Source organism: Ambystoma mexicanum, chromosome 11 (assembly GCF_040938575.1).
Source record: "Ambystoma mexicanum isolate Mex_15411 chromosome 11, UKY_AmexF1_1, whole genome shotgun sequence".
Lineage (NCBI taxonomy): Eukaryota > Metazoa > Chordata > Amphibia > Caudata > Ambystomatidae > Ambystoma > Ambystoma mexicanum.
The window spans coordinates 156590983-156610680 of record NC_090934.1 but is presented as its reverse complement, the minus strand read 5'-3'; the positions used below and the strand labels follow the sequence as shown (position 1 = coordinate 156610680).

Here is a 19698-nt window from a genome sequence, read left to right as displayed (position 1 = left end):
TCATGGTTTAGCGCCAGTGTTGTAATGAGGGCCAATGTGTCTTTACAGGAAGGGTGGAAAGTATGTTGCAATGTTAAACCAACTTTATGTTGGTGGAAAAATCTAGTTGCCATCTTTGTAGACATTAACAAGAAAATGACACTTCAGGTCTTCAGCATATATGATAGGCCTAGGAAATAGAGCTCATCATATTCAATGAATTTATGGGATATATAATAAAAATTTATATGATGGTGATGCTACTTGACTATAATAAAGGCCTTGTACCCAAAATGAGGTTGAAACAGAGTACCATCAGGAGCAATTGGAAAACTATCAAATAATTGCACAAACAAAAAAGGAGAAAATTGAAAGGATGAAAGGCAAAAGAACAGCAACATACCATATAGGCATGCAACTCATATTGAGACAAAGACATACACCAAGCTGTCTATCCCTTATATGTTGGGTAAACATTTTGTTATATTTCAGAAAACGAACTGAACTAGTAGAAAGAAAATTTGCTTTGGCTCAAAGGCCAGGTTCATGGAAGATTGAGGTATACAGGGATGAGACATTCATTGTAACCCAAAACGAAGATTCCGCCCAGGTAGTATTCTCTAATCTAGATAATACATGCTTTGTGATTCTGAATAAAGAGGGTAGGGATGTGTACCAACTGTGGTAGCAAACTATCCAGTAACTGGGAAAGATTCTCTGTCCAATGTCCAGTTCCTGATATTATTGGACGTTCCCCCACTGGCCTGTGGGGATTATGGATCTTTGGTCAATTTATAGAATAAGTACATTGGGTGTTTGTCAATGAAGTCCACCTCTTCTTTTGCCAGAACATTTTACTAGCACCATCATTAGGCAATCAAAAAGAGACGACTTAAAGGTCCCTCTGGGATTTGCTACCCCTTCTGATGTTGACATTGTCTCTGTAACTGATCCTTATTAGTACATGGAGGTGGGTATTGACAGCCTCTCAGCCGATCAGGATCTTCACAATGCAGCCAATATCTTATTATATTTATTATTTATTTATTGCTATTTATCTGTTTCTCCTCTGCTTCGCACTTTCCACCTCTCCCCCCTTCCATGCACTTTTTCCCTCCCCTATCCCATGCACTTGCGCGTTCTCAATGTCACTGGACCTAGTAAGATCGCTGTTTAGTACTACCCTGTTCCCCTCCCTTGCCTTGTCGCGCTCTGAAACACTTGTGTACGAGCGCGATAGAAATAAAATATCAATATCAATAAGTATATGCATGCTAAACATTTTGACTTCACATGCGGACAGTGAAACAACAGAATTCTTTTGCTACATTCAAGAAACAGCAGTGCAATTTCTGGTCAAGATTTCTTTCAACAAGACCCCACAATTTAACACACCAAAGTGAAAGAAACAGTGCTTTCACTTTCCTATAGTAAAATCATTAACTTTTTACACTTTTACATTACATCTAATGCAGGCTCATGCTCAAATGATTCCAGTCCAGCCCACTTTTGAATTAAAAGGCATCCTTGTTAATTCAATATTAAATAATATAACAACATTTAATTTACTAACCCGTTTTGTGTATTTACTTTACTCACTCTTAAACTAACATTTTTTACTTGAACACGACAACTCCAGAACCTACATTGCTGTTACCGCTATGTGATCTAGCTGCATCCGTCGCTGCACTTTTGTACCTGTTATCCAGGACTGGAGGCCGTCCATTGTCTCCACAATGAGACCTTCCCCGTCTGGTATGGTCAGCAAGCAATGAGGTAGGGCCTCTCTCCCCCCTGGTCAGGAATATAACATTGACCTGGAGAGACAGAAACTCTCCAAACAACACAAAGAATGGTGCCACCCCTGATAGATGTGGCACATTGCCACTAGATGATAAAGCAGAGAAGCACCAGGCAAAGCTGGCAACAGTGGAGGCCAAGAAGGGGTAGCAGGGAAGAGCCTCAGAACAAGAGGAAGGAGCCAAGAAGGAAGAACAGAGACAGGGAGCAAGGGGAAACAGGGCACAGAATAGTCAGACAGTCTGAAACACAAAGGAAACAGGCAGCGTCACCTTAGGAGGTAGAAAAGGATTGCGACACGCTGAGCAGCTCAGCACGTCTGTTTTTATGCCAGCCGCCATGAAGCAGAGGCTCCTTGTCTCCATCAGTGCTGCCACGGACAACGACCCAAGCTCTGCAAAACACACATGTGGGGATACCAACCGCTAGCTCTCCATGCGTGCGCACAGCGTTCGACATGGCTGCTCCCATGATAGCATTGCGGCGAGCGCCGCAGAGTCAGGGGTGCGCCTGCTTCCCACCAAGCCACCAGCCCGGGCAGTCGCTCCAGCTGCGGCCAGGGAAATGCTGCAAAAGGACAGTAGGGTGAGGGTGAGCCATGACACTAATAGCCTTTTAGTTCTTGTGAGGGGATAATGGCCCTTCCCCAACTTATAGCCCTCAGCTTTACCTTGGGTCATAATTTTTGGATGGGTGATTATACCATGGTAATGACCCCTCTTTTGGTCTACAAAGCTATCAATTTCAAAATGACTATCCCCCCACCTTATCACCTTCATTGATAATGATGTCTTGGTTGACTGCTACTTTACCTAATGTTTTTCTGTTTTCAAAGAGCAAATTGTGTGTATGTTGACTCAATGCTAGACTCATTTCCAGTTTTTCCAAATCAGTGTTAACTAAATGGAATAATGAATATGTGAGCTTGACAGGGCCCAAGAAAGGCATGAAATGTGAGGAAGGTGTTTGGTTAGATGGGGAATTAGCCCTTTGCCTTGCAGGCCAGTTTCAATGCATCCCATTTCACTGTAAGTATTTTACATTTTACCACAGATATGTCTATGAGTGCTGGGTTTAGTTATTTAGAAAGGTGGGTGTGTGTCAAGGTGGGGGGGGGGATTGAGGAGGGGTGTTCCCCCTTGGTGTTATATGCGGTAAAGAAATTACGGTGAAATGGGATTCAAGGAAATCTCTGCGATGAAATAACATAGATCATCAGTAAGGACTGTATTTGATGGATTAATGTCAAAAACAGATAGAATTTTGTTCAAGGCTCTTCCAGGCTGCAGTCATTTTGTAAGACTAGTATCAATGAAATAGCCTCAATATCTCTAGCTTATAATTCTGAGGTCTAGACAAACCAGAATCAACATTATTTCTTAAGAAACTTAAATATACTGTATGAGAAGCATAGAGATATTTATTAATGGTGACATAGCCGGTGACATCGCCAAAATCCTACTGTGATCTGTAGAAGGGCATGGAGAAGTGTGTACAAGAGGTCAGAGAGCAACTAAAATGTCAACATAGAAGACCATTTAGGAGTATTTCCTTCTACCTGGACAAGATATCCGTTGTAGTTCAGGCCAGTGCTCTGCAGTCTCATGCCCAGTAAGCACTGCATGTCTCTTTTCTTACTTGCGCGCACTTACTGCGCGCAGTCTGTTTTCTCTGCAAATCAGGCAGGAACCGATGGATTGGCGGTTGTGGGTCTTTTGTTCTTGCATTGCTGTTGCAGGTGATCCCAACAGGTACAGCGTGGCAGCCTCCTGTGTTTTGTTAATTTTCATGCTACTTTTTTTTATTGTTTTTTTGTGCGGTACTGACAGTGTGTTGGTCTCAGTGGTTGATGATTTGGCTCGGCACCGTGTTCAGGGTGGAGTGGCTTCACTGATACTATTAGCTTTGCCAGCTGCATTTCACACACCGTATTCCACTCCATCCTGCTCGACCGAGTAGCTGGGGCAGGTCTCTCTGGTAAAGTGTTATCTTGGTTTCATTCATTTCTTACTGACCGTACTCTATCTCTTTCTCTTGACACCTTTCACTCTGAGCCTACACCTTTGTCATGTGGGGTCCACCAATTCTGTTTAATGTTTATATTCAACCTTCGGTTGGACTCATCCACTCCCATGACCTCCAGTGCTACTCATACGCTGATGATACACAGATTATCGTTTGGCTCAATCTATCTCAGCCTGATACTGTGTTTCAGATGAAGAGTTGCTTGGAGGCGGTGGGTTGTTGGGTGAGCAACAACTGGCTTGAATTGAATGAGGACAAGACATAGGTTTTGGTGATTGGCCCTCCCTCAGCTTCATCCCTCTGAACCCTGCCTTTTGGCCTTCTGTCCTTGGTTCTTTTCCCAACCCATTTTTAGTGGTGAAATACTCAGGTGTCAAGTTATTCGCTTCTCTATCGATGAAGGCACATCCTGCTTCCATATGTCAAGCAGGGCACTTTAAACTTAAAGTGCTGTGAAAGGTCCCTGCATTTTCTACCATCTTAGTTGCATGTGCCTTTAGTAGCTTCATTAGTTCTGAGTTCTATTGACTATTGTAATGCCCTATGTTTAGCTCAGCTACTGTACTTGATACATTGCTTGAGAATTCAATGGCTAGAGCTGTAACTCGGGTCAATTTTTTTCACCTGCATGACAGAGCTGCTAAACTCTGGGACTCACTTGATGCAACAGAAAACCATCTTTTGTTTTGACTTTCTCCAAAAACATTTATTTTTGAAAAAATTGTGATTTCTGCTGCCTTTCCTTCAGTTGGCTTTTCAGCGCCAAGGTGCCCTCGGGTGGACGTTGCGCTTTATAAGTGGCAGATCAAATATACCCAGGTCTATGGATATCATTTCTTTGCATAGGGAAAGTGGGGATCCTCTAGAGGTGTTTTTGATATTTTTTTTAATTGGAATATCTTTTTTTTTTTAGCCTTTTGTGTGATCCAAACAATTCTTTTGTGCATCCTTGATGGCTTCATCGGATTCTGACTACTTTCTTGACATACTCTATGAGCCTCATTACGAGTTTGGAGGTAGCCATGCTGTCATTACCGGCATGGCTACCTCCAAACTCGTGTCCGAGTCCCGAAAAAAAGGAATTACCCGGCCATTCTGACTTTTGCACGCCCGGTAATTCCCATTTTCGGGGCCTGGACCTGGTACGTCCCCATTCCCATTTGAGCCCCTATAAGGCTCAATGGGAAAGGGGAGAATGCTAACAAGGGACCCGTTAATTATGGGTCCCTTGTTAGCATCCTGGTCTGCTTGCGGGTGCCGGTATGCACGTCTGGCCAGACCAGACGTGCATACCGCCACCCGCGAGCAAACTCATAATGTGGCGGCCCGGTATGAACGGTGCCGGGACCTTAGCGGCACCTTTCATACCGCGGCCGCCAGGGTCGTAATGAGGCCCTATGTTTTCACACAACACCTGAAGAGAAAAAAAGGCTTGAGAAAAGCAGAAAGGTCTTTGAGAAGAACTGTTGTCACAGCAGCGTTTTCATAGTTACATCAGTGACCACTACTGTCACTCGCCCCATCATTTGGAGCTGTGCCACCCCCACCAGAAGAACATCCAACACTACTTGCCCCAGATATGTATTCTCAACACTGTGAAATATAAGACTGTTGATTGATTTGCTATTAGTATCTGTGGTGGGTGATACATGCCATCATGCTTCTGATTCCATGGACTAGTTTTTCCAATACATGCCCACGTTCGTTCAGAGCAAACAGTTGGCTTCTGACCCCCTCCGCCAACTATTGACCCTCCTGCTGTCGATTTGTTTAATAAAGATGAGTTTAATCTGTGCTCACCCTTTACCGATTGCCATCCTTTCCGCTTCTAGGCCCATGCCCACTCCGCTGTCCTCGGACGCCAAAGAAAAAGAAAGTCAGCTCTTCCTTGTAGCTCATGTTTCATTTCTCGCAGTGGCCATTTTGAATTGGGATTGTGTCCAGTCATGAAAACATATTCATTCGCCATGGTTGTTTTTTTTATAAATGAAAACACACCAAAGGATTGGGAAACCACTCTCTAGGGGTGCTAATTGTATAACCCCCCTGGTCTATGGGCTGTACAGAATACTAACAACACTGAGGGTCTACTTGAAAGGCCCTTCTTTTTCTGAAGTTTGTTCCCCTGAGATACAGGTCGTTATCCTCTGGTACAGTCCAAGGCCTCTGGGACTATTATATAAATGTGAACTTAAAGCACATCCCTAACCACCATTAAAAAAGCTCTGTACCTTTTTTTTAGAGACAAGAAGCTGGCCAGCACCGACCGCTTGAAGTCTGGAAGTACGATGAACCAGGTCTGGATGCTTATACTGAATCCTACGGAGGCTGATAAGGGGAAATATGCCTTGGAACTATTTGATGGGAAAGATATTCACAAACGCACCATCGACCTGTCTGGGCAAGGTGAGCTGTCTAGTTTATTTCAGTAGCACATACACTGAAAGCACCAGAGCAAGTTCTCAGACCTCAGCCCCCGCCCCCTTGCCTAAGAAATACAGATGCAGGTGAGTTATGGCTATGACTATCGCCACTCCGCCGGGTGAGAAACGTTGGTAACATTGGTATGCAGTATCACTGCCGGTTGTATGGCTTTATTGCCGTGGGTAATTTAGCACAGAATGTAAATACTTGCAGGTAAATTACATCGGTGTAAATTACTGCTAGAGGTAAATATGCTGGCGGTGGAATTGATATTTTTCATCATTTTTTGCAGTGACATGACCACAAACAGTGGTGAGGAATTGACATGTAGCAGTAAAAAATACCTCTGATGGTATATCTCCGTACGGAGCCCCTCTTCCCTTTCCATGCCAGCATGTGGGAGGTGAAGGGAAGGAGCAGATGCGGCGGCAACTGCCGCTGCCGAAATAAGTAAAGTAGGGGGTATAGGGAAAAAATACAATTATAAATGGACCGGAGGGTGCGGGGAAGATGGCGGCGGGGGAGCCGGCCATCAGGCAGCTTTGAACGTGGGCTTGTACTGGAGGTTCAAGTCTGTGTTCCTCGCCATCTGATTGGCTGGCTCCCCCCGCCCGAGTGCTAATGAAGATTGGTTAAGAAATAGAGCACTCATCAATGAATATGGTATGGCGAAGGGTCCAGCCTCACACCAGGGACCTTCATTGGGGTGATCAAGGAAGCAGGGAGTTGCTGCAAGCTTGCAGATGATGGGCCTAGGAGAGGTAAAAGGAAGGTCCCCTGGTCACCCCCGCTTGGTGCCTGTCTCAGTGCGGGAGATAGTCCCATTGCCAGCACAGGCGCTCCTGCCGATTTTATTGGAATCGATGAATGTTAGTCCTTCAGAACCAGCAGCACCTGTACATGCTACTCCCCTTGCACAGATGCAGAAACCCCATATAAATCTACAGAGGGAAAGAGAGGGTGCTCAATTAGGACGGATAACTCGTTAGACAGCCAGCCATTCATGGCACTAGGACTCCACACATGCTGTTAAGGACAGAGAGGCTAAGGGAGTTCATCCCAAGGCAATGTCAGGGCATGCCAACCAGAGTGATCACCACCCAACAAGAGAAACTAGCCAGTCCCAAGACCATGGGCGTCATATTAGGGGAGGACAGGGGTGTTTGTCCCCCCCAACTTTCATGGCACACCATTTTGTCCCCATTCATTTGGCTGGGGCACCTTTTCTTCAGATGTCATGTCCCCCTCCAACATTGTCAGCAAAGTTACTCCACTTCCCAAGACCCACATCAGAACTGCAAACCATCCTCATAGATGAAACTAGGGATGTTGATAGGTTTACAAAAGATCCGGGGCTACGCTAAAGTCGGGACTGTCGCGACTCGAGGCTAGCTAGCCTTTTGGTTGTAGCCCCTGAGTTTCTATCCGGGGCTACAACCAAAAGGCCTTGGGCTATAGCCCTCCATATTCCCCCATAGTGACGCCTCTGGATGAGACCCACCAAACAGTACCTACACCAGCTGACTGAAGAGGCACACGGGAGGTCACTTTTCCTAGGGGCAGCCTGGAAAGAAAGGCCACGGTGTGGCAGGCAAAGGAATGCTCTTTCAAAGTGAGAAATCGGCCAATCCCAAGTCTCACACCATGGCTGTAAACCATCCTTGGGGATGAAGCCTAACAGCCAATCCCTATCCCAGCACCTGAGTACTTATTACCAGAGACTGGAAGACGGGCCAAATCCCTATAAAAACCCACAAGCTCAGTCTGCCAATGTGGGTGTTTGAGGTTGGAGGTGGAGATGGGAGAGTGGTGTCAGGAGTCCGTTTGGAGAAGGTTAAGAGCGAGGGCAGGAGATTAAGGAAGACCGATGGGACTGGTGGTGCTATACAGGTGGCTGGGTGAGGACAGGCTGACAAAGAATCAAGAAGCTGGAGTGCATGGGGTGCAAAGACCTGGGAGGCTAGTGGAGAGGCCCAGAGAGCTAGGTGAGGCAACACCAGGAGGAATACGATCTAGATAAAGACCTGCGATATTGAGGTGGGACGTAGGTGAGCATCAAGACAAATATCCTATACAGCTGCAGCAACTCTTTAGGAGTGGGAGATTTGTGTCCAAAGACTGTGAAACTATTGAAAAAGAAGATAATTCCATGAGGGGTGGAGAAGGTGCCCAGAGGAGTGGAGCAGCTGGTAGAACCCTAGAACAACTTCAGTCTAACAGTAGGGTGGTGCTAAAATGAGCAAAGAAGTAGAGGGTGAAAGTGATAAGAAGGAGGGAGCTGCTCAGAGAAACAAAGAAAGGGCCCAAATCGGTAAAGAAGGTAAAAGAGTCATTGAGGTTATTATGGCTCAGAATAGAAAGGGAGTGGCTGGTGCTCAAGGGAGTGTAGATGGTATATAAACAGTTTGAGAAGATACGAGAAAGAGATGAAATTTGGAGAGTTTTGGGAATAGTATTAAAAGGGCTGCAGATGATGGGAGAGAATATAGAGTCTTTGAAATTGAAGAATGGGAGAGAAATGTGGCCAAGAGGGTTGAAGTAGGTGACAAAAAGGGTGGGTAGTGGAAAAAAGAGTAGCCATTTCTGAGTTGATTACAAAAGGACGGAGAAAAGTAAGAGAGTGACCTATCGTTTGTAGAAATTGTAATTGAGAAATTGACATTTTGAGCAGAGAAGTACAAGAAGGTGAAGCTGAGCTGGTAGACATTGAAAGGGGGCAAAAAAGGAAGTAGCAGAAAAGAATAAAGAAAGATGGAGGGAGTAACCTGTCAATCCAAAGGGATGAAGCCTTGGGCAGAGGAGTTCTAGGCATACTAGTTGGCCACCCTCTCATCCTGGTAGGTTGGCAGAAGCTAGTGGAAAGTGCATTCAATTTTTAGGCTTCTACTGTAAAAAGCACCTCTACATTGTCTCTTCAAAGAGAGTACAGTAAACAATATCATACATTTTAAGAGAAAAGGCAAAGATATGACCAGAAAAAGAAAGAAGCACAGGTGATCAGTCATACTTAGGTAAAAGACCTTTATACACTGCACGTTGTCTCAACATTAAACCAAGTAATCTATGTATTTAAAAGTCTATGGGTGTCTTTGAGAAATGTTTGCAAGCGTGCCCTTTCATTGTTAGGTGGCACTGCAACCTAATAGGTGGAGGCACAGATAAAAGTAGATACTTGACTGCACAAGATCTGCTGCATAAACTAGAGATAGCTAGGTGTGCATGTCGGTGTCCAGTCATTCATTCAAAAACAAGAGGATCGAATGCAATACATTTGAGTCAAAAGGATTGGAAATAAAAGACTGAATGCCTTTTTTAATGTACTTTTTTGGGGGGGGTTTGGTATAGGTAAAATCAATGGTTTTTGGCCTAAAAACGAGGGTTTTGGGGTGTATTGCATTTCGATCCTTTGTATTCGATCCTTTCACCCATAACCGTGCATGTCACCATTGTCGCGGCATTCAGATCATAGAATGTAATAGAGAAATGTCAGAAACATAATAAAGTTACTTCTTCTCTTTTAATAGTTTTTGACGATGCAATGGCGGAATACCAGAGACTAAAGTAAGTTTTGTTCAATGTTATGAGAAATGTAGAAAGATGCATGCAGATTCCCAAAATGTGTGCATGTGGTATATTTGATGGGAGTGTACATTTCCTTGCAGGAGATCTGTTCCCTTAAAACACACATTTTGCGTAATATTGGATTGGTGCGATATGTATTTAATCGGATCAGTTTTGTCCAGGTCCAAATATTTGCTCAAAATTGCAATACATAGAGCACTATTTATGTAATGGGGCATGTGAAAACGGCCAGCTGACCAATTATGCGGGACTCTAGCCCAAAGCGAAAGAAATCTTCTTGGCTAAGTGGTCTGTGTTCTATTTCAGAAATATAGGACATTGCACTGACAAAGCTATCTGCTCATTCACCGAATCACTTTAATAATGTAGGCCAATTCCTACACAGCAATTACCTCTTTTTGTCATCCATAGGCCCTGAGCATCATAAATAATAGATAGTCATGTTGTTCAATAAGCAAATATGTAATGTCCTAACTCTATCATTTTATCATTTTCAGACAAGCAGCCATTGCAGAAAAGAGTAAGTGCATTTGTGATTTTGATTTTCTTTAATATACAAAGTTGATGCAAGCTAATGTTTAACAAATAATAATTGCTCAGATTATACTACAAAGAGCAACCTCATGGTAGATAGGTATTTTGTAAAATTGCATTATAAGCTATGTCGGAGTGGGGATGTCATTTGGAAAGAGAAGGCACTTGTACAGTTTCTATCAGATACAAGAGTAGCCTTTTGGTCTCTATTGGTGGATACCCAGAGCATATAAGAAAATAAAACTGCCTTACAGCAGTGTACATTTACAGAGATGTGTTTCCAAGACACCTTTTTCATTGTATATACTCGCAATAGAAATTGGTCAAATATTCTTTATTCAAAAATGTACTTTCTTACCTTTTGTTTCTCCAGATCGTGCCAGAGTTGTTCGGGGTCTCCCAGATGTAGCAACAATCATGGAAGACAAGGTATTGTAACAGTGAATGGTCTGTGTGGATGAAGTGCGACCATTATGTTGCATAAACACGTTTCAGCCATTTTTTGAATCTATATTAAAAATAAATGTGCCCACATGTCTCATTCAATCCTATTCCCCAACACATTCACTAACAACAACAAGTCGGTGTATACCACATAACATCCATCTCCATTTGGTCACAAATACTTATATTATCATACACTACACTTATTACTTTGCTTTCACAAAATCCTGTACACAATTATAATGATAATTTGCAACAGTAGAGTCGATAGACGTCTACGGCAAGTGCATAAATAATCAAACAATAAATATACCAAAATGCAAAGAAAATTCATTGACTAATCAAAACCCATCCATTCTTACTAACCCTCACTGTAACTGTATTATTTCAACTAATTGGATTCCTACCATTACAGCATATAACATGTAAATTATTTACATAGGGACATTCAACCTAATAAGCCCTGAATATCTTTTAATGCCAATTCACATGTTTTTAATTGAAATAGTTATGTTAGCATTTTAAAGCCAATTAATAAGTAAGGTTGAAATTTTCCCAGGAGGAGTGTGACCGTCTTTTAAAAATGGGTGAAAATACTAAAGATCCATCTCTGTTCATATTTGGATATAGACATGACTTGAATACAGGAGTGAGAGATTGAGTTATGCTATCACACAAATACAAAATAGTGTTTTGCAACATATCGCCTGGCATAACTATGGGAAGAAAAGACAGAAATTAACGGATATCAAAAGCTTTTAGTTTTCAGTGGTTTCCTTAAAGTACCACTGATGGTAACGCATGCCGTGGAGTTTGGAGTGTATGGATGGGGATGGCGGCAAGATAAGAGCCAATGGGAAAATAAATTCAATAAGTCATTATTTTTATAGAGTCAATTAGGAATCCATTGAAACTTTTCATATATTGGCACAGTGTTTAAAAGATTAAAAGAAAATTATAAAACCACAAAACAAATCATAAAGACATAAAGAAAATCATTAAACTCTACAGTGGTAAATAGGTATTCTAGAAAGACACAATATCCAATTATCTACACCCCGTACGCACTTGCAGTACTGGTGTTCTTATGAATTGGCGTTTAGCACAGACAACTTCTGAGGCATAAGTGGACTGTGATAGGAGCAGAAATGTAGTTAAGACAAAATGTATACACCTTGTCGTACACCAGCTTGAACCAGATTGGAGGAAGACAGGGTCGACTGGCCCATAACATTGTCTCGGGCACCATTGAAAAAAGTGGGCCACAGTTGCAAATGGCTATTCATTCCTTTTGTGACACTGTTTGAATAGTACCCTGGTGGGTGCTTGTTGATAAAATATGATGCAAATTGTGTATTTTAGAGAATATTTATTCAGAAACACTGGTTAAACCACTAGCCGCAGTGAAGTAACTCATCAAACTGGCCCACTTTGACCAAAAAAGCAGGTTCATGCCAGCATTTTACGTTTTTGGTTCGGCCGTGGGCCTCTTGCCCTATGGGCCAGTCCGACCCTGGAGTAAGATCACTACAAAGAGGAAAGAGAAGGGAAGAGTACTTACTCATTGCTATCCAGCAAGAGGGCAGTGACACCAGCGGTCCTCCTCCGCTTTCCTTGCCCACAGCCCTGTCAGACTCAGAAGAGGGGTCAAAGCTAAAGCTAGTGGTTTTGTACAACTGCCAGGCAGCCAGTGGCAATGTTTCCTCCAAATATGTGTCCAGGCCAGCATTCACTTTGACCCTGAAATAGACCAGCACCAGATGGCTTTAGGCAGATTTAGCATCAAAATCCTCTTGTTTAAAATCTCGATAGAAATCCCGGACTGTGACCAAACTCAAAAAGGGTTTGGTAATGGGACCAGCAGCCAGCCAGGCCGCTTCCAACCCAAATAGCAGAGGTGGTCCCTAATGTACCCCAACTATGGGGCCACATTACATCAACCTCTCCAGCGAACGCACATCTAAAAAGGCTTCCTGCTAAATGAGTAGGCCTGTTGTTGCACTACACATCCTTCTCCAAAGAAAGAACAGGTCTATGTCCTGCTTCATCTATAATAGGGGTGGTGTCCTCATAAAAAAGAGGCAAAACATACAATGTAAAAAAAAAAAAGGAAATGATTGATACATTAGAATCTCCCCTGCGGTAACTTTTAACCGGAGATTAGCGAATTGGCGAAGATTGTTCACTAGAGGATTACAAAAAGAACAAGAAAGCTACAATAAATCCATCCTTTTAGTATATTAGCACGTGTTAGCCCAGAGAGCTGGTCTTCTCGTGCCTTCCCCATTCTCCTTGTTAAGCATGATGTCTAGGAAAGTTTGATATCATGCTGCAGGCTCATTCGCTAAAGCCTTCGCCTAAGAACATTTGAATGAATGGATTACATGAGATAGTTGTGCCTCTAATTGTGGGAAAGTCATTTGGTAAATAGCCTTGGACGTTGGTGTACGTCAACAATGGCAGTGTCGTCGCGTGCCCACTCTCAGACATAACTCTTGCAATGCGCCCTTTCGCCTACCTGGTTGCAAGTTATGCATGCTCTTTGCATGCATTCACAGTTGCATTAGTCACACGTGTTATACGGAATACAAATTCACCGGTCGTGAATGAGGCATAACTTACGTATGTGTAAACTCTGACTATTCCACAGATGCAAGTTGAAAGAGCTTTGTGAACAGGCCCTTAAAGGTGCACTTTCCATGTTGCTAGGAATATAAGAGAAGACCTCTGTAGTAATATTGCTAAGGATTGGGCTTGCCAATATTGGGACAGAGAACTTCACGATGTGCATGGGTACTCTGTTGTTTTTTATTAGTTATTAGTTTCACATTTTCTCAGGTCATTAAATGTTTGCAAGAAGTCCTGACCAAGGGGTATCACTGAAAATTCAATTTTATAACATTAGACTTTAGAAATCCATTGTTGGTGTATTACTCATACCAATACCGTAACCAATATGTACAGGGATCTGTATGTGCATGTCGACTCCCTTCTCACCAAATCACTTACTTTACGAATTTGACTGTACGGAATCGCACTCACCGAACACCGCTCCCTCTAACCCCCCTGAATCTTAACTCCCCCGATCTACCTCTTCTCCCACCAATCCTCTGCTCTGTAATGGGGAGTTCATCCTCAACCCCGCTGTGTCACCATAATCCCCATCCCCTCTCCATATCCCTACCCCATCTTCTGTCACGCACCCTCTCCCCCAGCCCTGTGCCACTCGCTTCTATGTCATCAATGGTGGGCTCTTCCCCATGACCCCATGCTGTCACCAAGCCCTTCTTCTGTCTTCTAAACTCACTCGCCCACCCCGCCCCCTTGCTCTCCTCACCTCACTTCCTCTGTCTGTGCATCGTACGCTGATCATAGAAGTTCTTCGTCTGTGTGTTTGGTGCACAGACGCATCAGCCATCACAGACCCATAGTTCCGTTCACCCATATTTGGCGAGGATGGTTTCTGTGAACTCATCCTCGCTGAACATGAGGAAATCCTTGAACGGTTCATGTCTCCTTGAGAGGGGAACTCTAGATACCCACCGAGTATTAAGTCATGGACTTAGATTCTCTTGCATTTGGTTCTTTATCCATATCCTTGCGATGAACATAGCTGGCTGCATGATTTAGTTGAGTATCCATTTGCCAATGTGTACTGTTTCTTACAGACCCTGTGTTTGACATGCATCATATCCGGGGACCCCATGCCGGAAGTCGCATGGTTGAAGAACGAAAGGGAAATTAGCTTCAAGGATCGCTACAAACTGGATGTGAAGGGCACGGTGGTCACCATCACTATCGAGAAGGTCTGCAGCGAAGACTCGGGGAAATACAGCATCTTTGTCAAGAACAAATATGGGTCAGAAACAGGACAGGTGACCGTAAGCGTCTTCAAACACGGCGAGGAGCCAGAGGAGCTGAAGAAAACATTCCAAAGTCCTTAAGAACCCTAGTTGATATCTTGCGCAATTTACATTTCTGTGTAGTAGGCAATCTACATCGGAAATTCAATGGATAGAGGTCAACAAAGTTATCTTGTAGGAGAAAACCATATTTGCTAGAATCCTTGTGTGTAAATGTGTGTATTGTACATGTGAAACATTCAGAATAATGGGTCGAAGGGATTAAATTAGCACATGTCTGTGACTAGTGAGCCAAAAGGATTTACAAAAGTTGGATTCAATATTGCAGAAAAAGGAAAGAACGGGGCAGGCGGTAAATCAACGGAGCAAGGATTAGACAGAAGGCAAGTAGGCTAATACATATCCTGCTTTCTTGTTTCACCCCTACAAATGGTCAGAGTGGTTTGCAAGCAGATCTCACAGTGAAATGCCAGGGAGTTAAGACGAGTGCGCTTCTCTGAAAAATGGAGCTCATGTTTCAAAGTTAACGAGGAATTTCTGAATGGTTATAGTGCTTGTTGATCCCATAACTGATGAGGAGCTAGAGATAGCTTTATTCTCAGTGGTCGTGGGTGACCTTACCGTGTAAGCAAACATCCCTGTCTAGTTATCTATTCATGCTCACACAGATAATTCACTGGAATAACAATAGTTTTCAAAACTTTGAATTTGTTATGGATTTCGTGGTCTTACAAGTTTTTTGTGACGCCTGTGGAATGTCCCCAAAGAACAGCGCAATGATGCAACATTCAGTAGTCAGGTTATTACCAGGGCAGTCCAGGGCCTCTATCCTGCCTCTGTTGCCTCAGGGCCACTGTTTCTTGGACTTGCCCACTCTAGAAATAGAAACACAATATTTCTAGGTTGGGCAGCACTGTTCCAGCCAGAAATAGAAAAAATACTTTTTAAAATGCCCAATAGGGCACAGTAGCAGACAACATCCCCCCACAGACTCCCCCCCCCCACACAGACCTCCTGTTGATTGGCCAAGTCCCTGAGTGCAGTGGGCATGTAGTGCCCTGCAGGGTTGTGGCCAGGTGCTCTCCTCTTCCGGCCTGTTCCGGCTCAGACTTGCTATTCATTCTGGCAAGTCATGGAAAAAGTTCAAGGGACTTCATACCACCGAAAATTCCTGGGGTTTGCGTTTTCTTCAAAATTGTTTAACAGGACTACTATATTCCCTCACACAGGTGTCCGCCTTGGCCACAGGATGGCTACTTGTCAGGGCTAGCTACTCAGCCCAAATTCCTCAAGTGCATCTCATGACCTCACCCCTGACATCTGATGATAGACATCAGATATGACGTTAACAATAATATGTCAAATCACTAATGATATCACATAATACCTTATCAGTGACCAATTGCAAAATGAAATATTCATAAATTGGCTTAGCATTGTGCACCCACCTCACATGTGTTTGACTCGTATGACATCCTGACTTGCTCTTCTGCCCTCGTGATCCTTATGCTCAAGACCTTGTCCCTCACCCATCCCAGAATCCTTCTTGAAAGCATTTTTTGAACGGTTTGATCGTGTGGGCTAAGGTTTTTTTTTTTGTAACACAATCCTTCTGGGGTAAAAGCTTATGTGGAGGGTATAATTATTATTTTAGGTTGGGGATAAATGAAAGGGAGAGATTTAGGTGTGGAGCAAGTGTGATGGGTAATTCGCAAAGGTACAGAACCAAGACATCTTTCTGTAGTCTGAGTCCCTTAATAAGAGTGCTGTGGTGATGAAGGAAAGTCATTCACATGGAGATAAGGGCAGGAAATACATCCCAGAATGAAGGATCCTGAACAAAAGTCCAGTGATGTGTCCTGAAAGAGGAGGTGAGTGGTAATTACAAGGTCATGATTGCAGTCAGAGCGGTGCGGCAGCCTCCACCCGTAGCCACCAACAAGTCATGGGGTAGTGAGTGTAGGGGCTGGAGCTAGGAACAGCCCACGCAAGAGTTGCAAGTGTTCACAAGATGACTGGGCCAGGGAGAGATGGAATTCTGAGGAATCCAGGGCAGGACAAAGTTGATGGCGCAGAGGTTGGTGCCAGCGAGTGGGATTTAGGGATCTGAAGTGTGGTAAAGTTAGACATCGCAAATTTGAAAGTTAATATTTTCACCATCTAAAATTTTGAAAGCAGATTTCTGAAATGTCAATAAATACTAACTATTCATTAATTTTCATTTTGCGGCAAGTTTTTCTCTATCATTACTCTTTGGTTGGGCAGACAAACACACGGTGCCCTCTGTGGGTGGCTCATCAGGAGTCGCCTTAAATGCCAAACGAAGATCTCCTAATTCAGTAATCTAATAGCAAAAAAGGTGTTCATAGGAAATTTCTTAGTAAAGTCTGAATTTTATGATGTCACCTTTTTTGTCTTGAAAGGCATTTGGAAATTAATACTAATGTATTGAAATAGCCTTTCTCCGTAGATTAAGATGTAAAACTAAGGCTTCCAAAGTATATAACCAGAGAATGTGTTCAGTCTTGACCAGAGTGTTCAATAGACCAGTCTGTCCAGGAAGAGCAAAGCAAGATGCTTCAATGTCCGCACAAAGCTGCACATTTGGAAAACATCACCTGATTCCATGTGACTATTCCGTAATGTGGCCATCCCACTTTGCACGCTATCTGTTGTTGCGAGCATAGTTTTGTCTGCGCAATAAACGAATCATAGATCCTGAAAGCGAAATGTTTAAATTATGTTTCTGTAATATAGGTTGCGACCAGACAGAGTTCCAAGGTGTGAGGATTCATGTCAATGTGCACCTTTGTAAACATCTCATCATGATTTGATATTCAAATTTCAAACACACGTATTGTGAACCTCTCATGCACTGTGTCAAAGTCTTGATTTTCAAAATATAGATTAAAGAATGCTCAACCAGTTTTATTGAGTACCTAAACCTTGTTTTTAGTAAGTATTAGTTTGTATTTCAAAATAAAAGTGCAGGAGCAAGTTGAAGCTTACATTTGTTGCGTGTGTTCACCTTGGGGATTTGAACCTGGGACCTGCTAGATCAGCTCCAACCTCACATCACGGTGGGCTACCGGAGAACTGTTCTGTTACTGTTATTTTTTCAGTGGCCTGCTTAGGACCAAGCCCATTCCTAAGCTTCATCATAGCCCTGCTCGTGCCGTAATTCATATTTTTCTTTTGCATTCAAGCAGCTTAACGTGAGACTACTGCAGGCACAGCTGTGCATGCAGTTAATGGGTAGATGGGAGGAATGGCTTTAATCTTTAGCATACCCTTTAAGATGTGCGAATGGTGGGTAATTAGAAAGCGGGGGTCCGTAAAGCTGCACGCTTTGGGGAACAACGAATGAAGGTGATGGGGGGGTGTAAAATGCATTTAGCATTTTCCTTCACTGGGTTTCTTTCAGCCTTTGCACAGCGGTGGGGGTGAAATGAAGGGAACGCAGGACACAGCTATGGGGTTTGTGTTGCACGTGGAAATGGGTTTTGTGGGGAGCGGACCTGCAGGGATCATAGTTCCATTTCTTATTTTTGTACAATTCGACCACCGAACTAGACTTTCTATGCAGTCCCCCACATCCTAAAATCTCATCTATCCATCCCCCTTTAAACTACACGTGTTTATGGTTTTCTATGCATGACTTTTTTTTTTTTTAAGATTATAATTTATTTTGCAAAATCATAATTTTTAGAAACATGAGATTGTGACTGCTAAGTTTTGAGGCTCACATTGTGTATTTTTGAGATGTTCAAGTTTTCTGAGGTGGGCACCATGCTCACCGCACTCAGTAGATTTTGAAGAAGAATTAAATGCATCAAGTGAACAAAAAAGCTTCCAATGCTTTCATAAAATCTTTACAATTACAGAGGTAGCAGCAGCAGCCATGTGGGAGGGATTTACACTAATTGGCAGCACAAGAAATCGCCAGTCTGTTGGCCAACTCCCACAAAGCATGAAATGGCGGAGCAGAGCCTCTTAAATAAATCTGTCCCTAAAAGGCTCCCATGGAAGAGAATTAAGAAAAGATGAAGCAGGGTATCACATTCTCAGTCCATAAACATGTGTCGGGGGGGCGCGCCGGGCGACCGCCTGGGCCACCATGCCCCCCAGGGCGCCATTAGCCCCCAACACGCCAGCTCAGGGGAGTATTTCAAGGGCTCTCCCGAGCTGGCGCAGCGGGAGAAGGCGCAGCTGACGGGCTGTTGCTATTAAATGCGCCTGCAGGGGCGGGTGCATTCTATGACAATAGGGTGCTCAGCACCCCATTTGTCACCAAATGAGCCCCTCCACCACGGGCGCCTTAAAAAACAAAAGGCGCCATTAGCCCCCCCACCACGCCAGCTTTCGAGGGCTCCCCCGAGCTGGCATAGTGGCAGAAGGCGTGACAGGCGCCTCATTGTTACCAAATGCGCCCGCGTCGGTGAAGCGCATTCAACAACAACAGGGTGCTGATGTATCCTATTCATATCATTACCTCCTCGCCAGAGCAAGGATGTTTATAAAAGGAAATAAAGTGGCTCTACCTGGCCCCGCCCCCTGTTGACCAGGGGCGCACGGGGGAAGAGGGGTGCCAATTCACCCAGCTCGCGGCTGTCCCTAAGGCCGGCCCTGCCTGGACACCATGTAGGAAAACTATCTTATTTATTGAAGTTTTATGATGCAAAGCATTGCAGTGGATACACTAAGAGGGTACAATACAAGAGTGTTTTGAAAAGAAATGATAGCTAGGGAATGTGTCTGTTTCTTTCACAGCAGATCTAAATCACCTTCCAGTGGGCCGGAGCATGCCATTAAAGAAATATGTATGTTTTGGCCGGTCTCGGCAGCTTTTAAGGGCATTTTAAAGTAGCAATTTGGGACTTATTACAATTATGGAAGTGTGGAAACAAATTGGTGGTCACAGAATTACTGCCACATTTCCTGCCTGCAATACTATGAGTAAGGCCCTGGAGTGAAGGGTTTACCTCCAGCAACATGCTGGAGGTAAATCCTCCCACTTTCTGCTGAAAAGCGTCAAAATCGGTGGAAT

At 43.6% G+C, this 19698-nt stretch overlaps 1 protein-coding gene across 2 annotated transcripts in view; it reads left to right on the top strand.

Moving 5' to 3' along the window:
- The window catches only part of MYOM3 (myomesin 3), a 450074-nt gene extending 433208 nt beyond the window's left edge, over positions 1–16866 (top strand). For both annotated transcript variants that reach the window (XM_069622682.1, XM_069622681.1), the window contains 5 exons: positions 6047–6210; positions 9753–9789; positions 10308–10330; positions 10718–10773; positions 14457–16866. In XM_069622682.1, coding sequence (XP_069478783.1) covers positions 6047–6210; positions 9753–9789; positions 10308–10330; positions 10718–10773; positions 14457–14732 — 556 coding nt within the window. In that variant the 3' untranslated portion in view covers positions 14733–16866. The remainder of the gene's footprint in view (positions 1–6046; positions 6211–9752; positions 9790–10307; positions 10331–10717; positions 10774–14456) is intronic.
- The last annotated feature ends 2832 nt before the right edge of the window (positions 16867–19698 follow it).